The 27,129-nt window shown below is 38.4% G+C and overlaps 1 protein-coding gene across 2 annotated transcripts in view; it reads right to left on the bottom strand.

Annotated features, from left to right (window-relative positions):
• The window catches only part of LOC140333331 (phosphatidylinositol 5-phosphate 4-kinase type-2 beta), an 82,313-nt gene extending 56,559 nt beyond the window's left edge, over positions 1-25,754 (bottom strand). For both annotated transcript variants that reach the window (XM_072414921.1, XM_072414922.1), the window contains exons 1-4: positions 25,277-25,754; positions 10,420-10,517; positions 6,571-6,667; positions 6,321-6,473 (exon numbers count right to left, since the gene is read on the bottom strand). In XM_072414921.1, the coding sequence (XP_072271022.1) occupies positions 6,321-6,473; positions 6,571-6,667; positions 10,420-10,517; positions 25,277-25,420 (492 nt within the window). In that variant the 5' untranslated portion in view covers positions 25,421-25,754. The remainder of the gene's footprint in view (positions 1-6,320; positions 6,474-6,570; positions 6,668-10,419; positions 10,518-25,276) is intronic.
• Positions 25,755-27,129: the final 1,375 nt, after the last annotated feature.

The raw sequence follows: 27,129 nt of genomic DNA, 5'->3' as shown, positions 1-27,129 counted from the left end.
ACTTTCACCTGAGGCAATGAATGCACAATCAAAATAACAACACTCAATCTAAATCAGAAGATTGGTCCCAGCAAAACCTACAATTCTCAGACACATAGAACAATTAGTTTCACTTTCCAAGAGAACAATCACCATAGACAAATCCTTCCCAAAAACAGAACAGAAATCTGGAGGGGAATCTTAAAATCATCAATTTATCCTATATATTTGACAGAAACCAAGCAAGAAGTGCAGAGTTAAGGTCTAACATTTTGCCCTTATGAAAATATGACCAAACCTTCACTTATTAAAAGATCTACGTCTTTTTGCTTGGACATACTTTAAAAGCAAAATTTGACAAAGGTTAGCCGATGCAGAATTGGAGAGGTTGATTTTAACATCAATCTTACAAAAAAAAAAAAAAAGATTTTAAAGTCCTTCAGGAGTTGATTGACTTATGGGAGGAATCACATTGAATCAATCAGTTGTACGTCAGTGGTTAATGAAGCTTTACATATGAAGTTAATTGACAAAGATACAGCTGTTTTTTTGTTTTTTTTTAGTATACCCTGGTTATCCTTGAATATCAAACGTTTACATGGAAAGCTTTTTAAAAAAAAATGATGTCCCATTTTTTCAGGGATACAAAGGTTAACATCGAATGCCAGTAAGGTAATTTTTGATTATTTGCAACCACATGACTAAGTAATCTCTCCTATATACAGGACTCAACTCACATGTTGAAAAGTATAGCACATAAAAAGGGAGTGGCTATAGTTAATAACTTTTTATCAACTCAGGCTAAACTCATTCATACATTGAATTTATATTGAAAATACTAGACTTTATTTTAACTCATAACATGGTATGTCAATTTGTACCTAGGGGGTTGGGGGCATTTTTCCAACGAGGGGGCGGATATATACCTTTGACATATTTTTGCACAGCACAGATATATAGACGACATCTTCCTCCTTCGGGATGGCCCACGAGTATTGTGTGATAAATTTTTACAATGCATTAAAATTAATGCTTAAAACTTGACCCTTACCATTACAACAAATGATTAGGAGGATTGCTTTCTTGGATATGGTTATTTTTAAACAACCAAAATGCACTTTGGGTACTACTCTTTTGTAAAGAATCTGCTTGCAACACAATTCTATTACTTTTAGTACTTTTCTAGAGCTGTGCTGACTCTGCTCATTTAAAGAGCACTCAAAACACACTTTTAGACTTGCCTAACAGCCTTCTTCTGTCTCCTAAAGCCCTCACTACTTCCCATCACTCTATATCTCCCCTCCTATTGTGTGAGACCTGAGACCTCCGCCCTCCTCCTAGATTGTAAGCTCCTTGGGGCAGGGTCCTCTTCTCCTCCTGTGTCACGGTCTATAACTGTCTGTCATTTGCTCCCTCTTTTTAATGTACAGCGCTGCGTAATATGTTGGCGCTATTTCAATACTGTTTAAAAATAATATTATTAGCCCAAAGTGCACACCCTAAAGATACAATTCAAGGGATTCTTACCTATTACTACTGCTCTATAACACCAAGAGAAAGGGCCGTGAAAATCAAGATAGAGTACGTTAAATTACAAAATTTTCCAAACAGTCACACAGGACAAAATAATGCATACAGTCATGGCCAAACATAATGGTAAACTTGAATTTATGCTAGAAAATGCACCACTTCCCCCAGAAAATTGTTGCAATTACACATGCTTTGGTATTGTCATGTTTTTTTTCCTTTTGTTGGCACTGGAACACGCCACACAAAACATCAAAGTGGCACCCTCAACTTAACACTTGGTAGTACACCCTTTGGAAGAAATAACTGATTTTAATTGCTTCCTATAAAAGTCTTTTACATCTCTCTACTGGAATTGTGGACCACTCTTCCTGTGCCAGCTGCTCCAGGTCTCTCAGATTTGAAGGTTTCCTTCCCCCAACTGCTGTCTTTAGATGGGTGCTCTCTGCACGGGTGATCTTTGAGATTTAATGATTTTACTAAAATCATTTTTTTTAAGTATCCTTAGCCAATTATATTCATTATGGTGTAAGATGACCAGTGTTTATAAGACAAAAGTCTCTGAGACATCAATTCCTAAAAAGGTTGTGTCTTCAGTGCAGTGTCATAAAAACTTCCAGGGTTCATGGAAAGACAATAAAAGTTTGATGGCTTCACTTTTTCTACGATTATGTAAACATGCATGTGTTGTCAAGGTGAAGGATGGTATTAACTAAATATGAGTATGCTCTGCAAAACACATCATTTGTAATGGTACTACCACCATTTGTAGTGGTACTTTTGAACATTCAAGTTGGAGAATTTTTTTTGGGTATAAGATGTGTTTGTTGTATTTTTGTATTGCTTGTAGTTTGCGGTGTATACATGTATTAAACATGTGAAAGCTATGCAACTGTTTTTGTATCAACAAAATATGTTGGTCTTGTTGCTGTAAGTGAAAATGTTTTTATGGAGAATTATTAAAATAAAAATATAAAACCCCATTTTTACTCACCTAGTAACAGTCACATGATGTTCCAACCCAGGGTTTTGTCTTTGTCTAGGTCCTATTGTAAAGAGACCAAAAGATAATGCCAGAAACCGTGGACAGCGCAAGTGCCTCTAAAATGCATCAGTAGTACCTCCAAAAGGAAAGCATGACTATCTTAGTACCTGAACCAAGGTGAGCATATAAATATAATAAGATCCTATGGGATGTGTTAGAAGAAGGTTGGCAATGGAGTCGGTCATTTTTCTTTTTGCCTGGACATAGGCTTTAAACGGGAATTAACCTGTAATACTCTCCTGTCCCTGTTCCTTTTCCATGCCACCTCCATCATCTTCTTTCTTTTCTTCCTGTAGACTATCTTCATCCATTTTGACTGCCTGGGCCCGGATTGAGCAGGAGTTCACTCATGGCACGCGCCATGAAAGCCGGGATTTCCAGGCATCCTGGCAAGCAAAGCTACTGCTGTACCTAGATATAACCACTGGTCCAGAAAATACAAATTACAATTATGTGCTGTATGTGGAGACCTACACAAAATAAAATTTTTATTTTCCTAGTTGTTTATGATCATTTGAATGGTTACTCCACGTAGTAACCAAACACTCCATTAAAAGCATAAAAAATAAAAAAAAAAACCACATCAGAACTGACCATACAAAGTGATTTTTTACTATTGTGCATATCACACCATCATGTTTAAAAAAAAAAATTTGGATTTGGAAAAAAATTTCTGGATTTTTCAAAATTTAAAACTAATACAATTTAAAGGTTTGTAATGGACCCATTCCATCTTTTGGATCCTTTACCCATAGCTGGATTCACCAATCTTCAAATACAAACCCCTTGAACACACTTCTAAATCAGTCCTTTAGAACTGCTAGCTTAACTGTTAAAATATTATCTTAAACAGTGGAAAATAAATTGTGAAAAATTGCACTTTAGGACTTTTAGGACTAAAATCATTAAGAGAATAGAAGGATGCACATGTTTGGGAGGTTGAAACAAATTCCAGGGCAGTTTCAGTACTTATACAGAAGACAAGGGATCATGGGGAAAATATTTAATGGTTCTGCCTAGCTTGTAGGGGTTCAGACCAGACACTAACCTGGTAAACAAAACAAATGGATCCTGCTGGTTTAGGGTAACACATTTAACAAGTAGACAACTTTCTTTAGTTTAATTGGCTCCTGATAAATCCTTTAGGGAAGTGTAACTAAAGATGGTAGAGACATTGTCTCTGACTCTTTCTAACAACAGCTATGACCACCCAAAGGGCTCTACCTCAATGCATACCCCGGTGTACAAAACCAAAAACTGTAAGAGTCACAACATGAACTGGCAACGCCTCCCTTTATCTTGACACTAAGGTATGTCATCCATACTAAACTCCAACTATGAAAAGATGGAATGTTTAGAGGGTCAAATTATATACAAAAATTTAATGACAAAAAAAAAAAGGAACATACATTATTAATCAGGACGCTAAGAAAGATTCTGTCACTTTAGGCTCGCACTCCAAATATATGAACCAAGCAGTGTTTCTCCACAGTCCCTTTTAGCCATGTGCATCAACCAGGTGTTTTAGGTGGTTACTAGGGAGTTGGGTCACAATACAGAGGCTACCACCCATCTACAGTTTCTTCCCACCAAAATATCTGGTGATCCGTCAATTTACTAAATTGTTTTGTAACTTATATAAACCTAGGATACCCAAGATAATGGAAACATCACCAAGTACATATTAATACAACATTTCTGAACAAACCAATACAGACACAGAAAGCATTAAGGCCTCAGTATCCATTTCTTCACTGCTTATTACTCTCAAAGAAGGTACTAATAGGCAAGGAAAAGATGGTCTAACCCTATTTTTTAAGCATTTTAAATCATTTAGAAAAATCCTTATGCCACATATGAAATTAATTCCAACCACAAAGCCACAGTACAGTCTCACCTAAACCTGGTAAAAAAATAAAAATAAACAGAAGATATTCTAATTACCAACTACAGATAGTGCCCGAGGAGATCCAACATACAAATGACTGCTAGATATAAACAGGGCTTTCGTGCTCGTTTGTGTGCAGGATGTAGGCTTAATGGGGGGGCGGGGGGGGTTCACATGACTTGCAGAAGATGTTTTTTGCTGTTCTGCAAGCTCTTGTAACTCTTTAATGACCAAGGCAAACTCTGAAGTTGTTTCTTTTTGCGTATCCAAGCACAGCTTGCTCCAGAAGGTAATGAATGTCTAGGCTTTTTTTTTTTTTGCTTTGTTTGTGATTAAAACACAGTGAGGATTTTATACAGTAACTGACACCACGCTGCCTAATATGTTGATAGAAATTCATCTTAGGAACAAACCTACAGTGCAGTCCTCATCTCGTATGTAAACCGGGGACTACCTGTAACAGTGAATTTGAAATTCTATCTTAAAATCAGCAAAATTCTATAAATAAAACCAGACCAAATACATCTCTCTATCAGCAGGAACTCTATCTTCACAACTGGAACAAAACATTGGACAAACAATACTCTTTAGGGCTAGGACACTTAGCTCCAGTCTGTATGACAAAAGGTATTTGATTGCTTAGGTTGAATTTCATGATGTCTATTACTTTTATGAGAATAAAAAATTAAAACACTATTCTACATCTGCTCCCCTCCATTAAATGGACCATTGATTAATTGATTGAATTGCCAGGCCAAACAGGCACAACTCGTTACATGCGCACAGTTCATTTAGTCCCTACAGCCCCGGAGGAGGTAAAGTGTAAGAAAAAAAAGATCACAGTCAGTCAGGTAAGTTTGTTTTTTTATTTTTTTTTTTGCAGAACTATTACTACACTTGTAACTGCAGCATAGAATCACCAACTATCCAAAGTTAACCTTAATCATTTGTCACCTTCAAGAATATAATGCATTAAAGTTACTTAAAATTTGCTCTGGATTATAACAAGAGCAAAGGTGTGAGAAATGAAGTTGGTAAATAATACATTTCTACTAACATTTATCCAGTGTAGAAAAACAATTTTTAATAAATGAGTACTAAATCAGATTGAGAATTTTTTTCCATTGTACACAGTGCATCAAATACATTTTGTATATATCACTCCATTTGCAAAAAAAACTGTAGCAAATCTGTATGCATAGGTGTAATATGTCCCTATGGGAAATAGAAAAAAATGATATATATTGTTTACTTCCTAAATACAAGAGACATGTATTCCCACTTGAATCCTTGTGTGCTTTGTGTATTCATTCAAGATCTGTGATCAAAAATTGAAGGTTAAATTTTGCTATTTATTGCATGGGTTTTCTGAAATAGGGACTAGTCACTGCTATTTTCACTCCATGCACAGGTTGGTCAGTCCTTTATACTCCACTCCAGTGGTCCCCAACCTTTTGGAGCTTGCGGACCACTAAATGCACAGACTTCGGACAGTGCATGCGTGGGGAGCCCTGGGTCACTCAAAGGGGAAGAAGCTTCCCCCAGAGTGACATCATGATACCAGAACCCACCCACTCCCCCATCGCAGGTCTGAGCCTGGTTGTGTGTGGGTTGTGTCTCTGGACCCCCTTGAGCCTGCGAGGCGTGCCAAAGACATGGTCTGCGGCTCTGGCCAGTGCCCCTGTATTTTGACACAACTTTTTAGTAACCACCCAAAAATATCCAGGTGGTTAATGAAAAGTGCCAGGCTGGTGGATTCGGCTAAAATGGACTGGGGAGAACACTGGGATTGTCTTCAAATGTGTAAAAATGTTGCTAAAGCTATTTAAAAATGTGTAAAGACATGACAAAAAAAAAAAAAAAAAAAGTTTAACAGGCTACCTGGTGGTATTTCTTCAGAATATTGTGCATCTCAGCCACATCTTCACCAGATATTGTCTTTATAATAAATCGTCGATCAAATGTAGTAAGGAATCGGGATCCAAACCGTCCCTGGTTTTCACTGTTTACAGGAGCACTACGGGTCAAAGAATTCTAAGGATGCAACAACCATAAAATGATACATTAAAAGAATGCATATTTATATATAGTGCCTGTAAGGAAACTGCCATTATTGTTATTACCCAAGTACCTGGTAGTCTTGGTCATCAATCCCAAACCTCTCTCTCAAATTTCTGAACACCATGGGACAATACTCCTTAAACTTGAAACGACTTGGAAGGTTCTCCCTGGGGGAATTAAATACAAAAACAGGATTATTTCCTCCTTCCATTTACTGCTCAGGATTATATCATAACATAAGAACATACTCAAATATCTGAGCAGACTACCAATGTACATTTACATATATGCTGAACCAATGCTGTACAAGACATTACTACATCACCATGTAACAATGAAGGGAAGGTGGTGCAGTTGACCACATTTTGTTGCCAGTCAACATTAGATTTAGTAATAGCAACAACAAAATGATATAAGGAATTTTCAAGGCAGTAAATAATTAAATTAAAAATTTCATCATTAAAGAAATCTCTGCCCACGTAACATTTGCAAGTGTTGATAGTGTACATATTAGAACGTTGAGGCAGAACCCCTGGAATGAAGAAACTCCAACCCTTTTTATTGAATATATCTCCTCCTAAACTTTATTTATCAAGTTTTATTGAGGTCTTTCTAGCTTTTAACATTGTCTTAACCTTTGAGGAACAGCCCAACTTTAGAAGTCCCCTCTCAATTTTTCCACATCAAATGCAGTCTCTCCAGATGCAGGTGATGAAATGGGCCTTGGGATAACAAGTTCGTCATAACTGGGACTGGTATAGGTACATCCACACTTCCTTGCCTTCTGAAGTCGGAAACCAAGGTCTCTTCAGTCAGTAAGGTATAATCACTATCACAGTTACTGGGTGTGATTTCAGTCTGACTAAAAACCTAAATATTAAGGGTATTGGGACATAAATCTTACCACAACTGCAAACCTGAGTGTAACACAAACGGCTCAAACAAAAGAGCACTTTGAGAGGTGTGCTTTATATCCAATAGACAAAAAAATCCCCTTGATATAGGGAATCCACCACTAAAAGGATAGTTTACATCCAGACCCTAACATTTGAGACACTGAAGATCCAGGACAGGACAAATCCTATCCTTATAGTCAGTATATTAAAACAAACCCCAGAGTATTTAAAGATGTCCACATTTTTAATGAGGCGATTTGCTGGGATGGAAAATTAAACTAGATTTTGTATACTGAAATGCTCAGTTAATGGACCCACTTTTCTAAAAATGCAGGATAAATAAGGTTCCAAAAAAATTGCTGATTAAAAAATCCCTACCACCACCACCTTATTTAATCCAGGAAGACTTGGGCATAATTAGAACCTGCAGAGATTGTTAGTTTTGAGGGAGAAGAAAAGGTACTGTATATATTGGAAAAAAAAGGAAGGTGCTTTTTGCTTATATATATATATTTTCCAAAGCGGTCATCAACAGGTCTGTTAAAAATGTGGATTTTTTTTGTCCACAGAATGGATTTACTTTTTGACTACCCTCTGATAGCCTGAATAAATTACTTAAAGAATCCAAAAAAAAACAAAAAAAAACGGAGTCTCAAGGCGTAGAAAGGAACCGATGCTTGCTCCACAAAATGTGTAATCTAAAGAGACTCCTAATTTGCTGGATACTCTTCAAAAACTTACATCCTTGTCGAACCAGGCAAATTAATGCTATGACAATAGTAAAGATAGCTCTTGTCAATTCTTACCCCTTCCTGTCCATAGGAAGATGTCCATTAAAGATGGTATTTACTCCAAGGAATATGCATAGTTTAGAGATCAGGGAATCCATTGCCACTCACTTTTTCAAAATAAGCTCCACTAAGGAATAATTAATCAAAAAAACACTTCAGAACTGCAAAAAAGTTGCATGCTGAAAATGAATTAACAAAAAAATAAGGGAGTGTTAGATCGAGATTAGGTGCAAAAGGGTCCCAATATTGAAGGAATTGGAATAACCCTAAATTTCCCTTACAGACCTAAAAAAGGGCTGAAACTTTTTTTTCTTGTTAATAATGGCTAAATAAAAGGCTTTATTTCAACTACAACACAGAGCACTTTAAAGATCTTTAAGATCAGGAGCCATTGAAACTGCTGGCATCTCCTGTAAACCCGAACCTTCACAAAGGGCAAAAGTTGTGAGTTTCCAACCAAGGACATGGGAAAAGGCCCGCTCAGTTTAGCATACAAACCAGTTCTTGACAATTTTGAAAGACATGCTTACGGGTCTAAGGTAGCCTCTTTGTACAGCTGGTTACTGTATATGACAAAAATCACTTAGGACATTTCTAGGCTTTTCTGGAAATGACAGAGGTTCCAGGATACAGTCCATGATATCTGCGATTAAATTCAAATTAAATTTTACGTTATGTTCCCTTCGCATTACAGATGAACAAGATTTATTCTATAAAACGCCACAAAAAAATGTGAATCCTTTAAAAATGTACAATATCCACATGCCAATGCAAGTACCAGAGTAATGAGATCCTAGATTTTAAGGATATTATTATTTCCTGTCACTATTGTACCGATACTGATTCAGCTGAATATTTTAAGCTTACTAACATCACAGCATTTTGCCTCCTCTCAAGAGCCCAAGAACTAAACTCTGTAACACTTATGTATCTCCGCACCGCCATCTTTCTTCCTTCTCCCCAGCATCTTATTTGGCCCGGTCAGAGTGATTTAACTCCACTGCACAAGCAAGATAGGTTGGTAATGCCAGGATTCCCATGTCCATGCTGGACAGCTCAGAATTTTTACAGGCGGGTAATACGTGTCATTACAGAAGGGTCATCGCTTGTCTCTTAATGCAGTAACCACCTGCCTAAATCAGTAAAGTTCAAAGTTGGGAGAAGAAAGGCTGGGTAGGACTCAAGATTAGTAGGAGTGGATTTTCCCAATACCCACTTTCCTTACAATCAATCACTTATATATGAGTATACACACTAGTAAAAATTGCATTTTGTTATGAACAGAATCAGGTTCTTGCAAGTCAATAAATAAAAAAAATATTCATACAAGGTAAAAGCAGCAATTCAGTATGAAGACATGGATGTACATAGGTGCACGTGTGAGAAATGTGTTTGTAGCACACTGCATCCATCTTGCATTACTTCACAATATGTATATATAATATTGTATCCATAAGTCTATACCCTCAAAATAAAACACACAAATAGGGAACAAAAACAACACACTGAAAACAAAACAAAAAAAAGTTGCTCCAAACTAGCGCCAAACTCACCACAGGTTCATGAAATATGTTCTACTTTTTGCTGGGTTTGTTGCCACATCATATAAAATGATATGCAAACTGCATTCAGTAATATTTTTGGGTTTAGACACCTTTTAATAATCATAATGTGTTTATGGGCTCCTGTCCAAATAACCTTTCTGCTGTTACCTAATTTCATGTTTCTGAGCAATTTACAACTTATGTATTTTAGAGGTCAAGTTTATCTAAAAGGTACAACGCTTTTTAAGATTTAGATTAGAGTTGAACTGAATTGACTCTAATTGTCTTGATCACCAAGATAACCAGGAATGACGGTAGAGCGAAATTCAAAATTTTGAGTTACCAGCAAGACAGGCATAGAGAAAATGTTAAAATTAATAGTTTTTTTTTATGGCTTTTTGTGCATTTAACATTGGGGTTCCACTTTTAGATTATTTATTTTGATTAAAAAAAGTGTATTTTTTTTTATAAGCACATAAATATACAGAACTGTAATAATTTATTTTCATTGTGTTTATTCCTTTAAAAAATGCTTTAAATGGAGGAAAGGTTTGAAACTTTTAAGCCTGCAACAACCTATTAAAGATTGCTTTACACTCTGTTACAACACCCAACATTATAATATGAGCCAAGGCCAGCTAGTCAATGTTTTCCACAAGGTACGTTATCAGTTTGAAACCCCACTTACTTGTTAAAGAGATGGTTATCCACTTTTATCTTGCTGTAGGCTTTAAAGTCATCTGGCATCAGCATAACAGGAACAGGAACATTGCTCAACTCATTGATCTAAAAGTCAAGAAATGTAAGCATTTATTAACATGGATGGCAATAATCAAATTAGATGGACTGAATAAATATTATCTATATCATGATAGATATACACCATATTTCACATTGATTTTAATGGCAATAAAAATCTATAGATGTTTGTCTTAGATATAGGTTAAATTTCCCAAAATGTAAAATACTTTATTATAATTTATTAATCCTGCAGAGTTTGAAAAAGTGACAAGGAGAGGTCTTTTACAGGCCAGACTGACCATGGTGCAGAGAACAAAGCACATCACTTTTCACTTTGCAATATCATTTTAACTGTTTTCTTAAGAGCGTAGTTTTAGACTCTACAAATATATTACACACCATGCAACTTACAATAGGAGTATCCTGGCAATGATGTGTTTGTGTAACAGAACAGGCTTCCAGGGGCTATTGTTTAATGCAAAACATCCTATTAGCAAATGTACCTGTGTAAATGTGTACTGAATAATATTAATATAATTAGGATTTTAGTCGTCCAAGATAAAAAAATAAATAAAAACAAAAAAAACAACAAAAGTGTTTAGGCAAAAAATATTATTATTAGTATTGTGTTAATGATATATTTCTCATATACTATACAAATCAAACAGATTGGTAATTGGTCTTGTTTAGAACAAAGGACCAAAGTAATCATAGATAGACCGTAAGGCACTAGACATTAACCATCTCAACATTTAAGGAACAAAGTGTCATAGGCTTGAAGGAAACAGGGCACAGTATAGAATTGCATACATAAAATCTGTAGTACCGGACGTATTTTGCCCAATTGGGGCTTTGTGAGGCGTAGCGGTACGTTTGCGTTAGATAAGCATGTACTTATACAGTGATGACAGTAAAATACAAAAACATATCACATATTGACCATGACCATATTAATATGCAGTAATAGAATTAATTACAGTAGGTAATACAATACAGAGTAGTTATAGAATAAAAAAAAAAAAAAAACAGGTTGGAACTCGGGTGACTTGGACTCGAGTCCCACTTAGGTCACCTAATGAACAACTTGAAACTCGACTTGGGGGTTTTGCCCAGCTACTCGCAACTCGACTTGCTTTCTCTGCTGACAGCTGAAAGGGACGGGGAGGAAGGCGGTGTTACAGAAGCCTCACCGTGTTTCTCCCTTCACCCTTCAGGTCAGCTGTCAGAGTAGAAAGCTGAACTTAGTAAACTTAGAACGCAAGGAGGAAGGCAGTGTTACAGAAGCTTTTCTGCCTTCCTCCCCACCTTTCTTGCATTCTAAATCCACAGCTTTCTCCTCTGACAGCTGAAGGGGCAGAGAGGAAGGCGGTGTTACAGAAGCCTCACTGTCTTCCTCCTCGCCCTCTTCACCTGTCAGAGGAGAAAGCTGTGGACTTACAATGCGACCCTGTGCTCAAGAACAGGATCAGAGCTCTGTTTCTATATGGGGATAAATGAAGTGACTTGACTTGAGACTCGACTTAGAAGAATTCTTGATGACTTGACTTGGGACTTAGCGTCAATGACTTGGGACTCAAAGTTGGACTTGAAGGTTGATGACTTAGTCCTCTGGAAAAAACATATTAGAAATTATAGGTCACCAATACTTGGACATACAACTGTAATGTACGGTGATCATGTTTTTTGGGGATAGTAAGCAGAAAAAAAAATAAATAGGTAGGTAACTTACATTATCCATACGAGGTAAATCTTGTGAGTTGTTTGATAAGCCCCCCATGCATCACATGGATGCTTGAAGTAGGGGGAGAAATCAAAAGAGGCTGGTGAATACCTGTGTGTGTGTGTGTACACAGGTAAATAGGTAAGTATGTAAGCAACATCCGTTGGATGTAGAGAGTAATGGGAAAGAGGGCAAACAGCCAGGAGAAGAACGTTATAGGAAGTACCTGCTGATGGAGATGAAAGCAGAAGTAATAGTGAAATCTGGATGGTTGTGTTCGTAGACTGTGTGTCCAGACGGAGTGATTTGCAGCCGCAGATTCCCGCGTGTATCCTGGGTGTAGTTCTGTAAGTGGAGCGGGGACTCTTGTTACCCCGCTCTCCTGCTCCTCATATGTGCACATCTTTTGATGTGCACGCATTGCCAGGCTGGGGCATCTCCTGATGCCGGAGCCCTGGCAATGACTCAGAGAATGCAGGGGGTGTTCTCTGTTCCATGTCGTCATCTTAGGCACATGCATACAGGGAAGCCCCGGGACGCCGATGTCCTATGAGATATTCCTACTTTAGGAATGCGTACTACATGTACAATGACATCACAATCAGCTGTTTTTGCTCTATCTGCGCGCATCTTCTATCTTTCTATGGGATTCTGCATCAGCGCAAGCTCCCTGAGAGTGGGCATGTCATATAGACCTTAGAGATCAGCTGTGCTGCTCCCCACCCACCTTGTACTGTGAAAAAGTCCTTCCCTCCGTATACCAGCTGCAGCAGCATGAGATCTGTGTATGTGTCCCTGCTGCTTCCATTACCCCCAATGTATAGCGCACATATCTGTGACTTTTGTCTCTATTTGTCAAAAAAAAAAAAAATGCAGATATGCGCATGTTTGATTGGCATCTTTCTTCTTTCAATGACAGAAAAGTCCCTCTTGCACATGCCAGAAACCTCCTGGAATTTGTGATGTGCTTTTCCCAGGAGGTTCTGCGCTCCCATTCAGTCTTTACCGCCGCGGCCGTAATGACAGGAGAGGGGCTTTGCCTTTTTGTGTTTAAAAAAAAATTTGAAAACGAAACAAAAAGGTTATCTACCCTTACATATAAAGAAAAAATAGTAGTGATAGGCTATTTCAAGACCAGCGTCCCCAAATGGAGTTTGCATATTAGGGACTCCGGGGACCACCTCCATGGCCTTGAGCACTAGGGTACTGCCAATTGTCTGTGTGCTGTGATGCCTCAAATATAAACTTGCCCACTCACCAAACTTAAAAGGCTGGTTTCAGACTGGAGGTGAGGTGGTGCTGCAGAGTCAAAACTGCAGACACTGCGGTGCGAGGGACTGAGCAGCTGGTGGGATGCCTGTTAGACATAGCTAGGCACTTACCTTGGATGTTACCAACTGAAAATGTGGGAGCCAGTGGGAAATTTTTTGTCCACAATCCCCCCTCGATTAAAATGTTATACCCATCATATCATGCTACCCTGTCACAACTAGCTATCTTCTTACTCTCTACGAACCCCAATTTCTCTGTAACATCTCGCAATAGATGGAGCTTTTATTCACATGTGTGAGAGAACAATCAAATGTGACCGTTTTAAACTTTTTATATTCTGCATGAGTTTATAACAAAAAAAATGAACAATTACTTACTAAATTATTAAAATCCAGGGACTTCCTACCTTACAAATTAAACAATAGAATGTGTACATTTTGTGCAGTACAGAAACAGGTAACTTTTTTTTTTATCTAGGATCCTGTTATCATAAATAACTCTTATAGTTACATAGTAGGTAAGGTTGAAAAAAAGACATAAGTTCATCAAGTTCAACCACTAGGGAAACATATCCCAGATATAAAACCCTATAAGACATAGTTGGTCGAGATGAAGGCAAAAAAACCCTGGTACAACTTGCTTCAACAGGGGAAAAAAAATTCCTTCCTGATTCCATCAGGCGATCCGATGTTCCCTGGATCAACAGTCACTGTTACTTTTACTTTAAAGCCTTAATACCAAGTTATATTCTGTGCTTCTAGAAAAACACCCAGCTTTTTCTTAAAGCAATCTATAGTAGTTGCTGAAACTACTTCCTGAGGGAGCCGATTCCACATTTTCACAGACCTTACAGTGAAGAATCCCTTCACGGTGGGTGTACGTGCATCTCTGCGGGAAAGGCTGTGCTTCAAGGTTGAGGAACGGAGTCTCGACATAAGAATGATAGGAATGGAGGAGCAGACACCTCTCTTTGGACTGCGGCCGTCAGGGTGGAATGTTTTATGCGGGTTATGCGCTGTAAAAGGTAAGATTGATATTAGATGTAAAACGGAAACCCACTGTAGGATATGGAGACTATTGTAAAGTACAAAGATTAGTGTGAGCGTTTTTCTATACGATAGATGTTTCCTTTTCATTTTAGATCTGGATGACATTTCTGACACCTCTTATTGAGGTACAAACAATACTGTGCACTTTCCTTTAATCACATGCAGTGCTCAACCCAGAAATATTTTTAAGCCGGGTGGGAAGAAATTGTAGGTGGGTGGCAACCACCCAAAAACAGCCGGGTGGGTGCTGAAAAGTGCCGGGTGGTGCACCCAGCTAAAAGGGCCTGGGGAGAACCCTGCACATGGTTAAAATATTGGCATCATGATAAAGCTTGCACAAGTATTTGAAAGTGAAAGTAAGCTTGTTAGCAGAGATCTAACAGGCAAAATGGCACTTTGGATGTTTTATTTTTATTAGGAAATAATGAGTAAAGATTTTAAATTAAAATTATTAAATGTATAAAAATATGTAGTAGAGAGCATGAAAGGTATGGGAGTCACATAATGAATAAAAAATGGATGCACAGTATGATTGCATCACTTCAGTATATAAGCCATAAATAGACATCTGAGTTTAAATTGAAAGTTATTAATAGTACAAGTATTTTGCTATAATAACCAATTGACAACTGGTGTGTAAATATATTTTTTTTATGTTTTATGATTTTTTATAGTGAAGGTGTGGGAAAAGTCTTGCATAGAGATGGTGTGTTTTGCATCAAGTGTATTTCTTTTTTGAAAGGATCTAGCTGTTAGGAAATCTTGATTATCTGTTTTAAAGAAGTCCAAAACAGTTGCTTCAGGTGAGGTGTCTGACCCCTACACCCATTCCGCTCAAGTCTCTATATGTGTCCCGGCCAAAAAGTTCTTATGAAGGGCGTTTCACCATGCCCTTGGATTGAATTGATTATTCTATGCAAGTGAAATTTGTAAACTGTGTTTTTAATCATGATAAATTATTATTGTATTGCAATAAAATCTGTTATTTCTTGTAGAAATGTCTGTATCCCTCCTGAAGAAGTGGATTTATCCACAAAACACGTCGAGGATACTCATATACGTATAATGTTGATGAGTGATGCAGAAAGTTGGTATTGTAATTTATTTGGCTTTTTTTAAAGTTATTTTGTATTAAAGTTGTTTTTAATTTTTACAAAATGGCTAAAAGTGGAATGAATCAGTTGAAAATAATTGTGGAAATGAATGTACAATTCTGTTTGTGCCTTAAAAGTCCTTGCGCCTTGATATGTTGGATATAACATTTTAATCGAGGGGGGAAGAGATTGTGGACAAAGTGTTTCACATTGGCTCCCACATTTTCAGTTGGCAACATCCCTCTGTTCCGGAGAAGGTAAGTGCCCAGGTATGTGTAACAGGCACCCCACCAGCCGTTCAGTCCCTCGCACCGCAGCGTCTGCAGTTTTGACTCCAGGCGGCAGTCAGCAGTACTGAGCATCTTACCCTAAAAGCAGGGTTCCATGGCATGAGAAGGGGTAACCGCAGTGCCACCTCACCGCCAATCTGAATGCAGCCTTAAAAGTTTGGTGAGGGGGCAAATTTATATTTGAGGCATCACAGCGGACAGACAATTAGCAGCACCCTAATGCCATGGAAGTGACCCCAGGGGGTCCATAATATGCAAACTTTATTTGGGGACCCTGGTCTTTAAATAGTCAATCACTTTACTATATATATATATATATATATATATATATTTTTTTTTTTTTTTGACATAACGTAACAAAAGAATTTTTTTGTTCTCTTTTTACTTTAGATCCACTTTAATGAGTAAAGATCCCTGATTCCAATACATTGGGATAACGACAGCAGCATGGACACAGATCTCATGTTGCTGCTGCTGGTATACAAAGGGTAGGATTAGTACACAGTACAAGGTGGGCAGGGAGAAGCACAGCTGATCTCTGAGGTCTACAGGACACACCCACTCTCGGAGAGCTCACACTGTAGCAAAATCCCATAGAAAAAGATAAGAGTTGTGGGCTCAGACAGGGCAGAAACAGCTGCTTGTGACGTCATTGTACACGCCCAATCAGCTGGTAGTACGCATTCCTAAAGTAGGATTATCTCATAGGACACCGCCTTTCACTTATAAGGGGGAAGACGCTGGGATTCCCTTAATGTCCTGACTGAGACACGTCGGAATCTGCGGCTGCAGATCACTCCGCCTGGACACACCATCCAGGTTTCACTATTACCTAGGCTTTCATTTATGTTTACACCAACCCACAAATATTTGTTCTGCTCATCCAAAATAAACTTTTCCATTATATATAAAAAAATACAAGGAATTAATAACAATATTGTTACCCAGAGACTTTTGATGAAAATGGTTTTCAAAGTATAGTATTTATTTCAGGTTAGTCATCCAATGAATGTACAAAACTTTAACAGAGATATTATACCTGTCAACATTTTTCTCATTAAATATATTTCTAATTGGCTATTGCTCTGTAATTTACACCAGATACTGGTAACTCAAATAATCCACACATAGAAAGAAATCCAAACAAATAAATCCATAAATTAGGTTTTGTGTAATAAACTGGAATGGCACAGGGTATTAAACCCAAGAACAAAAGGAGGTGCAAAGAGATGTAAAATCCAAGAAACCTGCTGAGCGGCCAGTATTTAGAAAGCAATTTTGCCCACTATCAGTTTAAATTATCATCAGCTAGTTTAGTCATAATTGATAGCCTATAAAAAGGTTTCTCATTACCAAGGTTTTATACAAGAAGCATCTCATGATGAGTAAAAGCAAAGAGTACTTTCAAGAGCTTTGCAACCTTCTTGTTGGAAAACATACTGATGACATTGGTTACAGACATTTTTCTAAATGTCCCAGTAAGCAGCATTGGGGACATAATCCTGAAGTGAAAAGAACATAATTTCACCATAAATCAGCCACAACCAGGTGCTCCCCAGAAGATTTTTGACAGAGAAGTCCAAAGAATACCCATAAGATTTGTCCAGGAGTCAAGGGTCACTTGTGGAGAGCTTCAAAAAGTAAGCAGATAAAGTTGCTTTAAAGAAAATGATAAATAATGCACTCAACTAATATGACCTTTTTTTTTTTTTAAGAGTTGTTTGTTTAATACAAATACAAGCTATCCCATGCAATTAGTGTTCAGACTGATCAAGTATCAAATGTTGCATGTGACACCCACCTGACACACAGCCATCCAAACATCCACAGCTACAACACAGAACTGAACACTGTAATTTACATGCATTGCATGCTTATAACTTACCATCAAATGACAACCTTTCAGCATCACACATTCTGGTAAACATGTTAACAACTAAACCAATGTCTAGATGTCAGTTTACAACTGATATCCTCACTTCGGTTACATGGAACCACCTAAATGACTGCAAACACAAAATTGTATATCCCAGCCTAGATTTTGCAATCAGGCTTCTCCCTCATAAGGATTCATTGCCTGTTCTTTTACCATCCCATGAAGGACTTACAAAGGTATAGGGAATATAGTGAAGGTGCCACCAGTTACTATCAAGAATCATCCAATCCTGATTACGTTATCGAGGAAAGTTTCAGAGAAAACCAGCAGATTTTAATGATCTCGTACTTGATCTAAATCTTTCTAAAGACAGAGCAGAACTTCTTGCTTCTAGGCTTAAGCAGAAGCACTTGCTTGCAAAATGGGTTACTGTAACTAAAGAACATGAAATCATAACTTGACACTTTTCTTCACTGATGACAGCTCATCATGCTATTTGCCAGCTCATCGTGCTAGTACCATGACATCATCGGACTGTTCCAACAGTTCCTTACAAGAGCATGTTCCTTCTAAATGGTATCCTTTTATTGATTCCTCGCAAAGAATCTTGGAGGCAATCCTACTGTTTAATGGAAATTCCAAACCAAGTGTACCGATTGCCCATCCTGTTAAAGGAGTTCCGTAAAGGAGTTCCACAATGTTATGAAGATATTGCTTGAAGCATTCTAATATAAACCACAGCAGTGAAACACCTGTGTTGATCTAACCTCATTGGCATGTTGAGGGAAATGCAAGCAGGAGTCACAAAATACTATTTCCTGTGCCTCTGGGATAGCCGAGCCATTGTAGAACATTTTTGCAGCCAAAATACCTAAGCGGCAAAAAGTAGCAGTGTGTAATATCTGCCTCTGGTTGGTCCTCATAAAACATTTCTGCCACTTTCCTATATCAAGCTAAGCTGGATGAAAAGCCTTGTAAAGGCAATTCTGAGCCCAAGCAAGCCTGTTTCTTCCAGAATTAATCAGTATCGCCCTATTCCGCTGGCCAATCAGGAAATCGCACCTTAATCATCACTGGCTATTTAGCAAGCTCAGACACGGCACTCAGCGTCCATGCAACATGTTCCCAATGTCAAGCCCCCTAGCTCTGCTGAGCATTTTCTGTATAACTGTTAGTTAATTCAGTGCTTCCCCTGTCGAGCTCCTGTATAACACCTTATTGCCCAGTCTGTTTCCCAGCCAATTCCCTTGTGCTGTTCCAGGGTTCCTCCCTGTCTGTGGTTATCCCAGTGTCTCCTGCGTTGCCTGTGGTGGCTCCTGTGTCAACGGTGTCTATTTCATGGAAACCTGGTATTTGACCTCTGGCTTGTGACCTGACCTCTCTTGCTTGCTGCCTGCCTTCCTTGACAATTCTTCTGCCTAGAGATTTGGTACCATGTATCATCCTGCCCAGCCTGGTGTGTCCAAGGACTGCAAACTGGCAGTAACCAGCAACACAACATCCTCACCACTAGAGGCTCTGGAAAAGACCTGGTTACTGCTTAGAGTCTGCGCCTTGGCCCATCTCAGGGCACACACCCCTTCTGCTCAAGCCATAGCACCCCCAAGTGGCCATGTCTTACCCAGCATAACAAAAGCCATGGTTAAAGCAAACGCGCATGGTTTTTAGTACCTTGATGAAAAATTTGCAAACATAAGATATGTAAAAATTATGGAATAGATTTTTTTAGAACCACGGATCAAGTCTGTTTTTTAGGATGAAGATCCTAAACAATCTCTCTCAGATGCAGAGTTAGAAGCTTGGGAGGCATTCAAGGACATAAGCCAATGGAGCTCCATTACCAAAACATATGGAATAAGAGTATGATGGTCAACTACTGATGCTGTCCCCGGACAATCCAAACAGTGTATATAAGAAAATAATATTCAAGGCGTCTTTGAAAAAACAGCGATGGCTGACTGACACTTTCTGTATATCTATGTTACCTGTGCCTATTCGACAAATTTGAAAACAAAACAAATTGAATTTGAAAAACTGATTTTAAACAATGTGCTGTGGTCTCCAATGATTGCAAAAAAGGATTTTTTTTTTCTTTTTTATTGCCTAGTGGTATCAATTAAGAAATGTAAGGATCAACACTTTCTTAATAACAATGCAGTGCAAATTTGGTTTTATTTTATTTTTTTTATAAATGTTTGTTTATAAAAGTTTGTAGGGTATGAATTTGTCCTTTTTTTCCCCTAGGGAAAACAATCACTACAAAAAGTGTGAAAACTGGCCTTTGAATTCATTTTTTACACTCATTGTTATAAAGAGGATTATAAGCTTCCCCAAGTTACATTGATTTATGTTGAAAAAAAAACAACTGACCAATTTAGTTACCACAAATGTTAATATATACCTAAAGGAGAAGAGAAAATACACTTTGGGGTCTATTTTTTAAAGAAGAGAATAAGACATACCCTCAAACATTCCCTGGTGGAAAACCTATCAGGTCCATGTTTTAATGGCAGTATTTGATTGTCCATGAGGGAATATTTGAGGGCATGTCAAGTATTGTTAACTGCTTTATAAATAGAACCCTCTCTTTTCAGTGGCATTGTTACTGGAAGCTAGTTTCAACTGCCCAAATATGTTGAATATTTGCCTAATCAGCTGGTCATAATAATTTCTACTACCAGTTTGTATGCCCTATAGTGATGGATGCCCTACAGATGGGCCAGCACAAATAAATACTGTGACAACATTTACCTAAATTATTTTGGTACTGCACCTTAAGAAAACTAGACGTTGTTTTTTACTTTAATATCTATTCAGTATTACATAGTTTCAAAGTAAGTCAGGTTGGACAAAGTAAGTCAGGTTAAAATAAAGATATCCTTCAAGTTCAACCACTAGGGAAATAAACATATCCAGAAATAAAATCCTATGGACATAGTTGGTCCAGAGGAAGGCAAAAAAACCCTGGTACAATTTGCTGCAACAGGGGAAAAAATTCCTTCTGCTTCCATGAGGCAATTGGATGTTCCCTGGATGAACAGTCTGTTATCTTAACTTTAAAGCTTTAACCCCCCCCCCAGCGGTATTCCCGAGTGTGACTGGGGGTGGAAAATCAGTATTCCTGAGTCACACTAGAGGTACGTAAAAACATAATAAAACCCCACTTACCTTGCTCAGTGGCTGTACCCCAGCATCCTGCTAGTCCCCGCAGGTCCTGGGGACACGCCCTTCTCCTCAGATCTCCAGCCGAGACGTGCAGAGATGTTTTCTGGGGTTTCACAGTGATGCGTCGGTGCAGGTAGGAGGATCGGCGGGAAATTCAAATAATTTTGTATTGGATTCAATACAAAATAGCTGTATTGAGTCCAATACAAAGAAATCTTCACAAAATTTTATTTTATAAAAATTTAATATATATATATATATATATATATATATATATATACACACACACACACATTATACATTACATGTTTAATATGTAATGTATGTATAATACATTTTTGTGTTTTTTTTTTTTAAGTTTATTATTAAATGTATTAACTATTGGACATATTTCCTTGAGTTATGCCTAAGAAATAAAGGCCTACAATGTAAAATAAATTTCCATGCAAAAAACTGTACCGCTTTTTGCATGGAAATACGGACAGAAATAGACCGCTTGGGGGGTTAATACCCATTTCTATTCTGTGTTTCTAGAAATACATCGAGCCTTTTCTTAAAGTAATCTATAGTAGTTGCTGAAAACTACCTCCTGTGGGAGCCTATTCCACATTTTTATAGACTGTACAGTGAAGAATCCCTTCCTTATCCAGATCTTAAACTTCTTTTCCACCAGGCACAAAGAGATGCATGTTGTTAGTCCCCAAGTAATACCTTTACATTGCTCAATATTAAGTGTCATTTGCCACCTGGCTGCCCAATCAAATAGTACATCCAGGTCTGCTTGTAGATTATAGACATCCTGTATGGACTCAATTCTATTAAATAGTTTAATGTCATGTGCAAACACAAACTGTAGTTTTAATCCCAAACTCATATCATTTATAAAGGTGTTAAACACAAAGTCCCAACACTAAACCCTGGGGTATCCCACTAATAACCTTAGACCATTCATAGTATGAATCATTAATCACTACTCTCTGGATGCAGTCTATAGGCCAGTTCACTATCCCTTTACAGATTGACTTTTATAAACCTATAGACGCTAACTTGCATATAACCGTCTGTGGGGTACTGTGTCAAATGCTTTTGCAAAGACCAAGTACACTATATATCAACTGCTATTCCACTGTCTACATTTTTATTTACTTCCTCATAAAAAGAGTAAATTTGTTTGACAACTTCAGTCTTTCTTGAATCCATGGTATCACTTTTATACTTTTTTCAAGATCAAGAAACTCAAGAAAAGCTTTGAAATAACTGAGCTTAGCTCACCTGTAATCCATCAGGTCCTGGCGCTTTGTCACTAATTTTGTCCAACTGTTTTTCAATCATATCAATTTTGAGCCATTCTGGCTCACTTAGGGCAGTGACAAATTCCCATGTCTTAGAATTCTTGAAGGCTGGGGGCTGAGATTTTGATTACTACTAAAAGTTCAAGTTGTTACGACCAACGATCTAGAACATATGAAGGTTTGAACACAGAGTTGTTAGGCTGCATAATATGCAATGTAGCATTACACACACAGCTATCACTGTACTGCCAATGAGGTCATTACATTACGCCCACTTGGGTGGATACATTTACAGACTTTTTTCACACCCAGAGGGGGCAGGACTGCTTGTGTCCGGATTTCATCAAGGCCAAGCTGTGCTGTTCTCCCCCTGCCACCTTTCAGTAGCAGCTCAAATGCTCTAATCAAAAGTGGGCGGGGCTCCCGACACACCACAATAGGACTGAAGCAAACTATGCTATTAAAAGTACCAATTTTTAACAGCTTCATGTTCCAAGGTTTCAACAAATGGTAACCCAAAATATAATAAATGAGACAGCTCATTCAACAGCTAACCTTGTATATAATACATAGAGATTGAATTAAGATATTTGTACCAACAAATATCAAGTAGTGATAGTGAGATACAAGTAGTGTGCAGCTGAAAACTTCACTTTCTATATGGTACATAAAAGGTGGAATAAAGATACCCTGTATATAAAGCAGCACTGGAAACAATAGTAGAGATAGCCTTGCAGTTACAAGCTTACAATTTATAGCAACTATACCTGTAACCAAAATAAATGAAGTGCAGTTGAAATTGAGTAAAATATGAACAGATATAGATTTATTACAGATGTACAGTGAGAGAAAGAAGTATTTGATCCCCTGCTGATTTTGTACGTGTGCCCTCTGACAAAGAAATGACCAGTCTATGGTTGTATTGGTAGGTTTATTGTAGCTGTGGGAGACAGACTAACAAAAGAACCCTCAAAAACCCAGTGGTCAAAAGTCAGAGTTTGATGTGCATTGTAATGTGTGAAATAAGTATTTGATCCCCTATCAACCAGCAAGATTTCAGGCTCCCAGGTGTCTTCACTGTATGCAGGTAACGAGCTGAGATTAGGAGCACCCTCTGTAAGGCAGTGCTGCTAATCCAAGCTTGTTACAGTTCCGATATAAAAGACACCTGTTCACAGAAGCAATCAATCAGATTCCAAATTAGCCACTACGGCCAAGACCAAAGAGCTATCTAAGGATGTCAGGGACAAGATTGTAGACTACAAAAGGCTGGACTGGGGTACAGGACTATAGTCAAGTAGCTTGGTGAGAAGGTGACAACAATTGACGAGATAACTCGTAAATGGAAGAAACACGAAATACCCGTCAATCTCCCTCGGTCTGGGGCTCCATGCAAGATCTCACCTCGTGGAGTTGCAATGATCATGAGACCGGTGACGTAGCACCCAGAACTACTACTTGTCAATGATCTCAGAGCAGCTGGGTCCATAATCACCAAGAAAACAATTGGTAACACATTACGCCGTGAAGTCCTGAAATGTTGTACCCCAGCTCAAGACAGCATATGTAAAGACCCACGTGCAGTTTGCCAATGAACATCCAAATGATCCAGAGGAGAACTGGGTGAAAGTGTTGTGGTCAGATGAGACCAAAATTAAGCTCTTTGGCATCAACTCAACTCGCTATGTTTGGAGGATGAGGAATGCTGCCTAAAACCCCAAGAACCCCCTTTCCCACCATCAAACATGGAGGTGGACACTAAATGCTTTGGGGGGGGGGGGGTTCCTAATAAGAGGACAGAACACCTTCACCGCATCAAAGGGACAATGGATGAGGCCATGTACCGTCAAATCTTGCCCTCAGCCAGGGCGTTGAAAATGGGTCGTGGATGGGTATTCCAGCATGGCAATGACCCAAAACACAAGGCAACAAAGGAGTGGCTCAAGAAAAAGTACATGAAGGTCCTGGAGCGGCCTAGCCAGTCTTCAGACCTTAATCCCATAGAAAATCTGTGGAGGGAGCTGAAGGTTCGAGTTGCCAAACATCAGCCTTGAAACCTTACTTACTGAGGTTTTTGAGGGTTCTTTTGTTATTCTGTCTCTCACACCTATCTTCTTTGTCAGAGGGCAAGCATACAAAATCAGCAGGGGATCAAATACTCTTTCCCTCACTGTAGGTATATTTTATGCAAACAAGAACAGAGATAGATTTAACATTGATGTAGGTAGCTATATATTTCATGCAAACAATGCAAAAACATACAGAAATCTATATACTCAAGTAAAAAATATTTATTTTTGCCCTCAATTAGAAAAAGAAATTTGGTTTATACTTCAGCGATACCTAGTTGCATGTCCTGAAACTTCATTTGTATGTGGTCTGTCAAAGACCAACTGCTTGTAACTCATCTTACATAAAAGGCACAGCACCATCTACTGGTGACCAACAATAATGCAAACAAGTTATTTGAAGAGCAAATGGCCCATTATAAGCAAAAGTACAAAATACTTGAACCTATAAAAAGAGAAAGATATACAGACTGAGCTTCTGGGTACCCCAGTTTATATTCACGTATTTACAGTATGTATGCATTATAAACACAAATACACAGATGAAACACATGTTGGTGAATATGTATTACAGGGAAAGAAAGAAACATAGTTTTTTGTTACAGATAGATACAACCTGGTGTAAATGAGGCATGTATTAAAAGGTACCTAAACTGACAGAATACATACATTGTTGGTATGTGTATTAGTAAAAATAGAGAAATGTATGTAGTAGATACATGTGTGTGTTTTATCATTGCAGATACATATAGCACAGACGTACATATATCCTGAAAAAACAACAAAAACGTGTATGTGTTTGTGTGTGTATATAGACACACAGATTAAATAAGTAGATGCGACTCCTATATAACCAAATATGCAGTAAATCTATAAAGAAATAAGAGACATATGCATTTTAAATACAGGAACAGATCCTTGCAAAGTCTATATACGAAACATCACCGGGATTCACGGAGTCATTAAACCCCACTTACCGTGTGATTAACCCCCCACATCAGAACACTGAGGAGAGGCTCGCTGGCTCGAAAAAGCTTAACTTTCTGACACACGAAATGCTTCTTCTTGGTTTTGGTTTTGCTGGCGCTACCCACCGTGGAGCTGCTGCAGTTAGAGGCCATAGTGCAGGCGACAGGGGCAGAAGCTGGGAGTTCAGGCTCTCTGTCACCCCTTGGGCACTGATCTAGTTCACGGGAAGCCCCTTTCGGGACATTTGCTGCTATAAGCCCAAGCTCATGCCTTTACCACGGTCCCGACTGATGAATTGAAGCCTACAGATCTAACCTTGGTTATGTCAGTGCAGCTAGCCGCCAGTCAACACGTAGCTATGGCTGCGCTCCATTAAACTTCCCTGGAGACAAATAATCAAAACGAGTGTAATGCCTCTTCCAACCCAGACAGCTTTCCCCGCAGGTCTCAGGTCTGGGCACCACCAAGCAGCCGGATCCGGTACCCTCTCCGGACAAGATGGCCGCCTGTTGTGGGCGGTGCGGGGCTTGGTATGTGAAGTGATGAACGAGGTGGGGGACAATTTGGAAGAAAACTACATCCTCCGTACAGGCAACGGGCCTTTGAACAGGAGATAGAAATAGTTATCGTAAATCTATGCAATATTACCGCAAAAATAAGGTAATAAATCTCACTAACGTTGGACTGAAAAGTAGAGGGCATAGAAGAGGCTCTCAAGCACCCCTACTAATTCATGTCAATGTAACAGTCCGAGGGAGGCAGACTGAGCTATAATGAGTGTGCATGAAACACAAATACAGCTTAAATATGTTTATGGCACACAGCACGTTTTATTAACTGACCATAAAGATAGCTAGATAATTGCCAAATCCATCAATAGACTCTGCAGCTCTGCTGGTGTAAAAAAAAGTGTAAAAACAGTGCAATCTACCTCCAGCAATCATGGCTTCCTTTCATTCCACAGATTACACTGACTCCTTGAGTTTGGTAATATTTTGTTGTACCTGAACCTATATCAGTTTAAAAGTCCCAAAACATGTTTTGCTCCCCGGAGCTATCAACTCTATCCCGTTACACTGAGCTACCAGAGAAATTAAGTAGCCAACATTTAAAGGTGTAACCCAAATAATAATAATAACAATTAGCTGCATTGTATTAACCACCTGGGTGGAGAGGGAGATCGACGGACGACGCTGGACGGAGGACAACGCTGGAATACGAAAACGACGCTGGATGAGCACAGGGGGACCAGGTAAGTATGGATGGGAAAAATCTCGGGGTTAACCATCCTAGCCGTTTTTTTTTTGCCCTTACGAAGGTCGGGCTTAACGGCTAGGTGGTTAAGAAGACCCTGTTACTAACATGAAAAAAATCCAGGCAAAAGCAAAGAAAAAGTCAATCATTTTACAAATGTATTTCCAATGTTTTACCTTTCCAGAAATAATGTTTAGTCGTGCACTGTTTGCCTTTGAAACACAAATATTCAAGCAAGAAAGCAGTTTATTAGGTTTACTTACATTTTCATGTTTACAAAAACTAACATACCTATCAAGGTTCATATCATATATATATCATATCATACATATCAAAAATAAAGAAGTTATAGCATAGGAAAGGTGAGGAGAAAAGCATATAGTTTTATTAGAATCAAAAAGGAAAGAAAATATATTTGCAATGTAAATAACAAAAGAACAGCACCGTATGCATCATCTACACCAGGGGTGCCTAACAGGTGGATCACAATCTACCAGTAGATCGCAAAGGCAACGCCAGTAGATCGAGGAGCCCTGCCTTTGAAGATAAACTTTACTGTGCACAGGAGTTATTAACCACCTGGGCGTTTTACTGATGTCTGGATTTC

This window comes from Pyxicephalus adspersus, chromosome 6 (assembly GCF_032062135.1).
Source record: "Pyxicephalus adspersus chromosome 6, UCB_Pads_2.0, whole genome shotgun sequence".
Classification (NCBI taxonomy): domain Eukaryota; kingdom Metazoa; phylum Chordata; class Amphibia; order Anura; family Pyxicephalidae; genus Pyxicephalus; species Pyxicephalus adspersus.
This window is presented reverse-complemented; position numbering and strand designations above follow the sequence as displayed.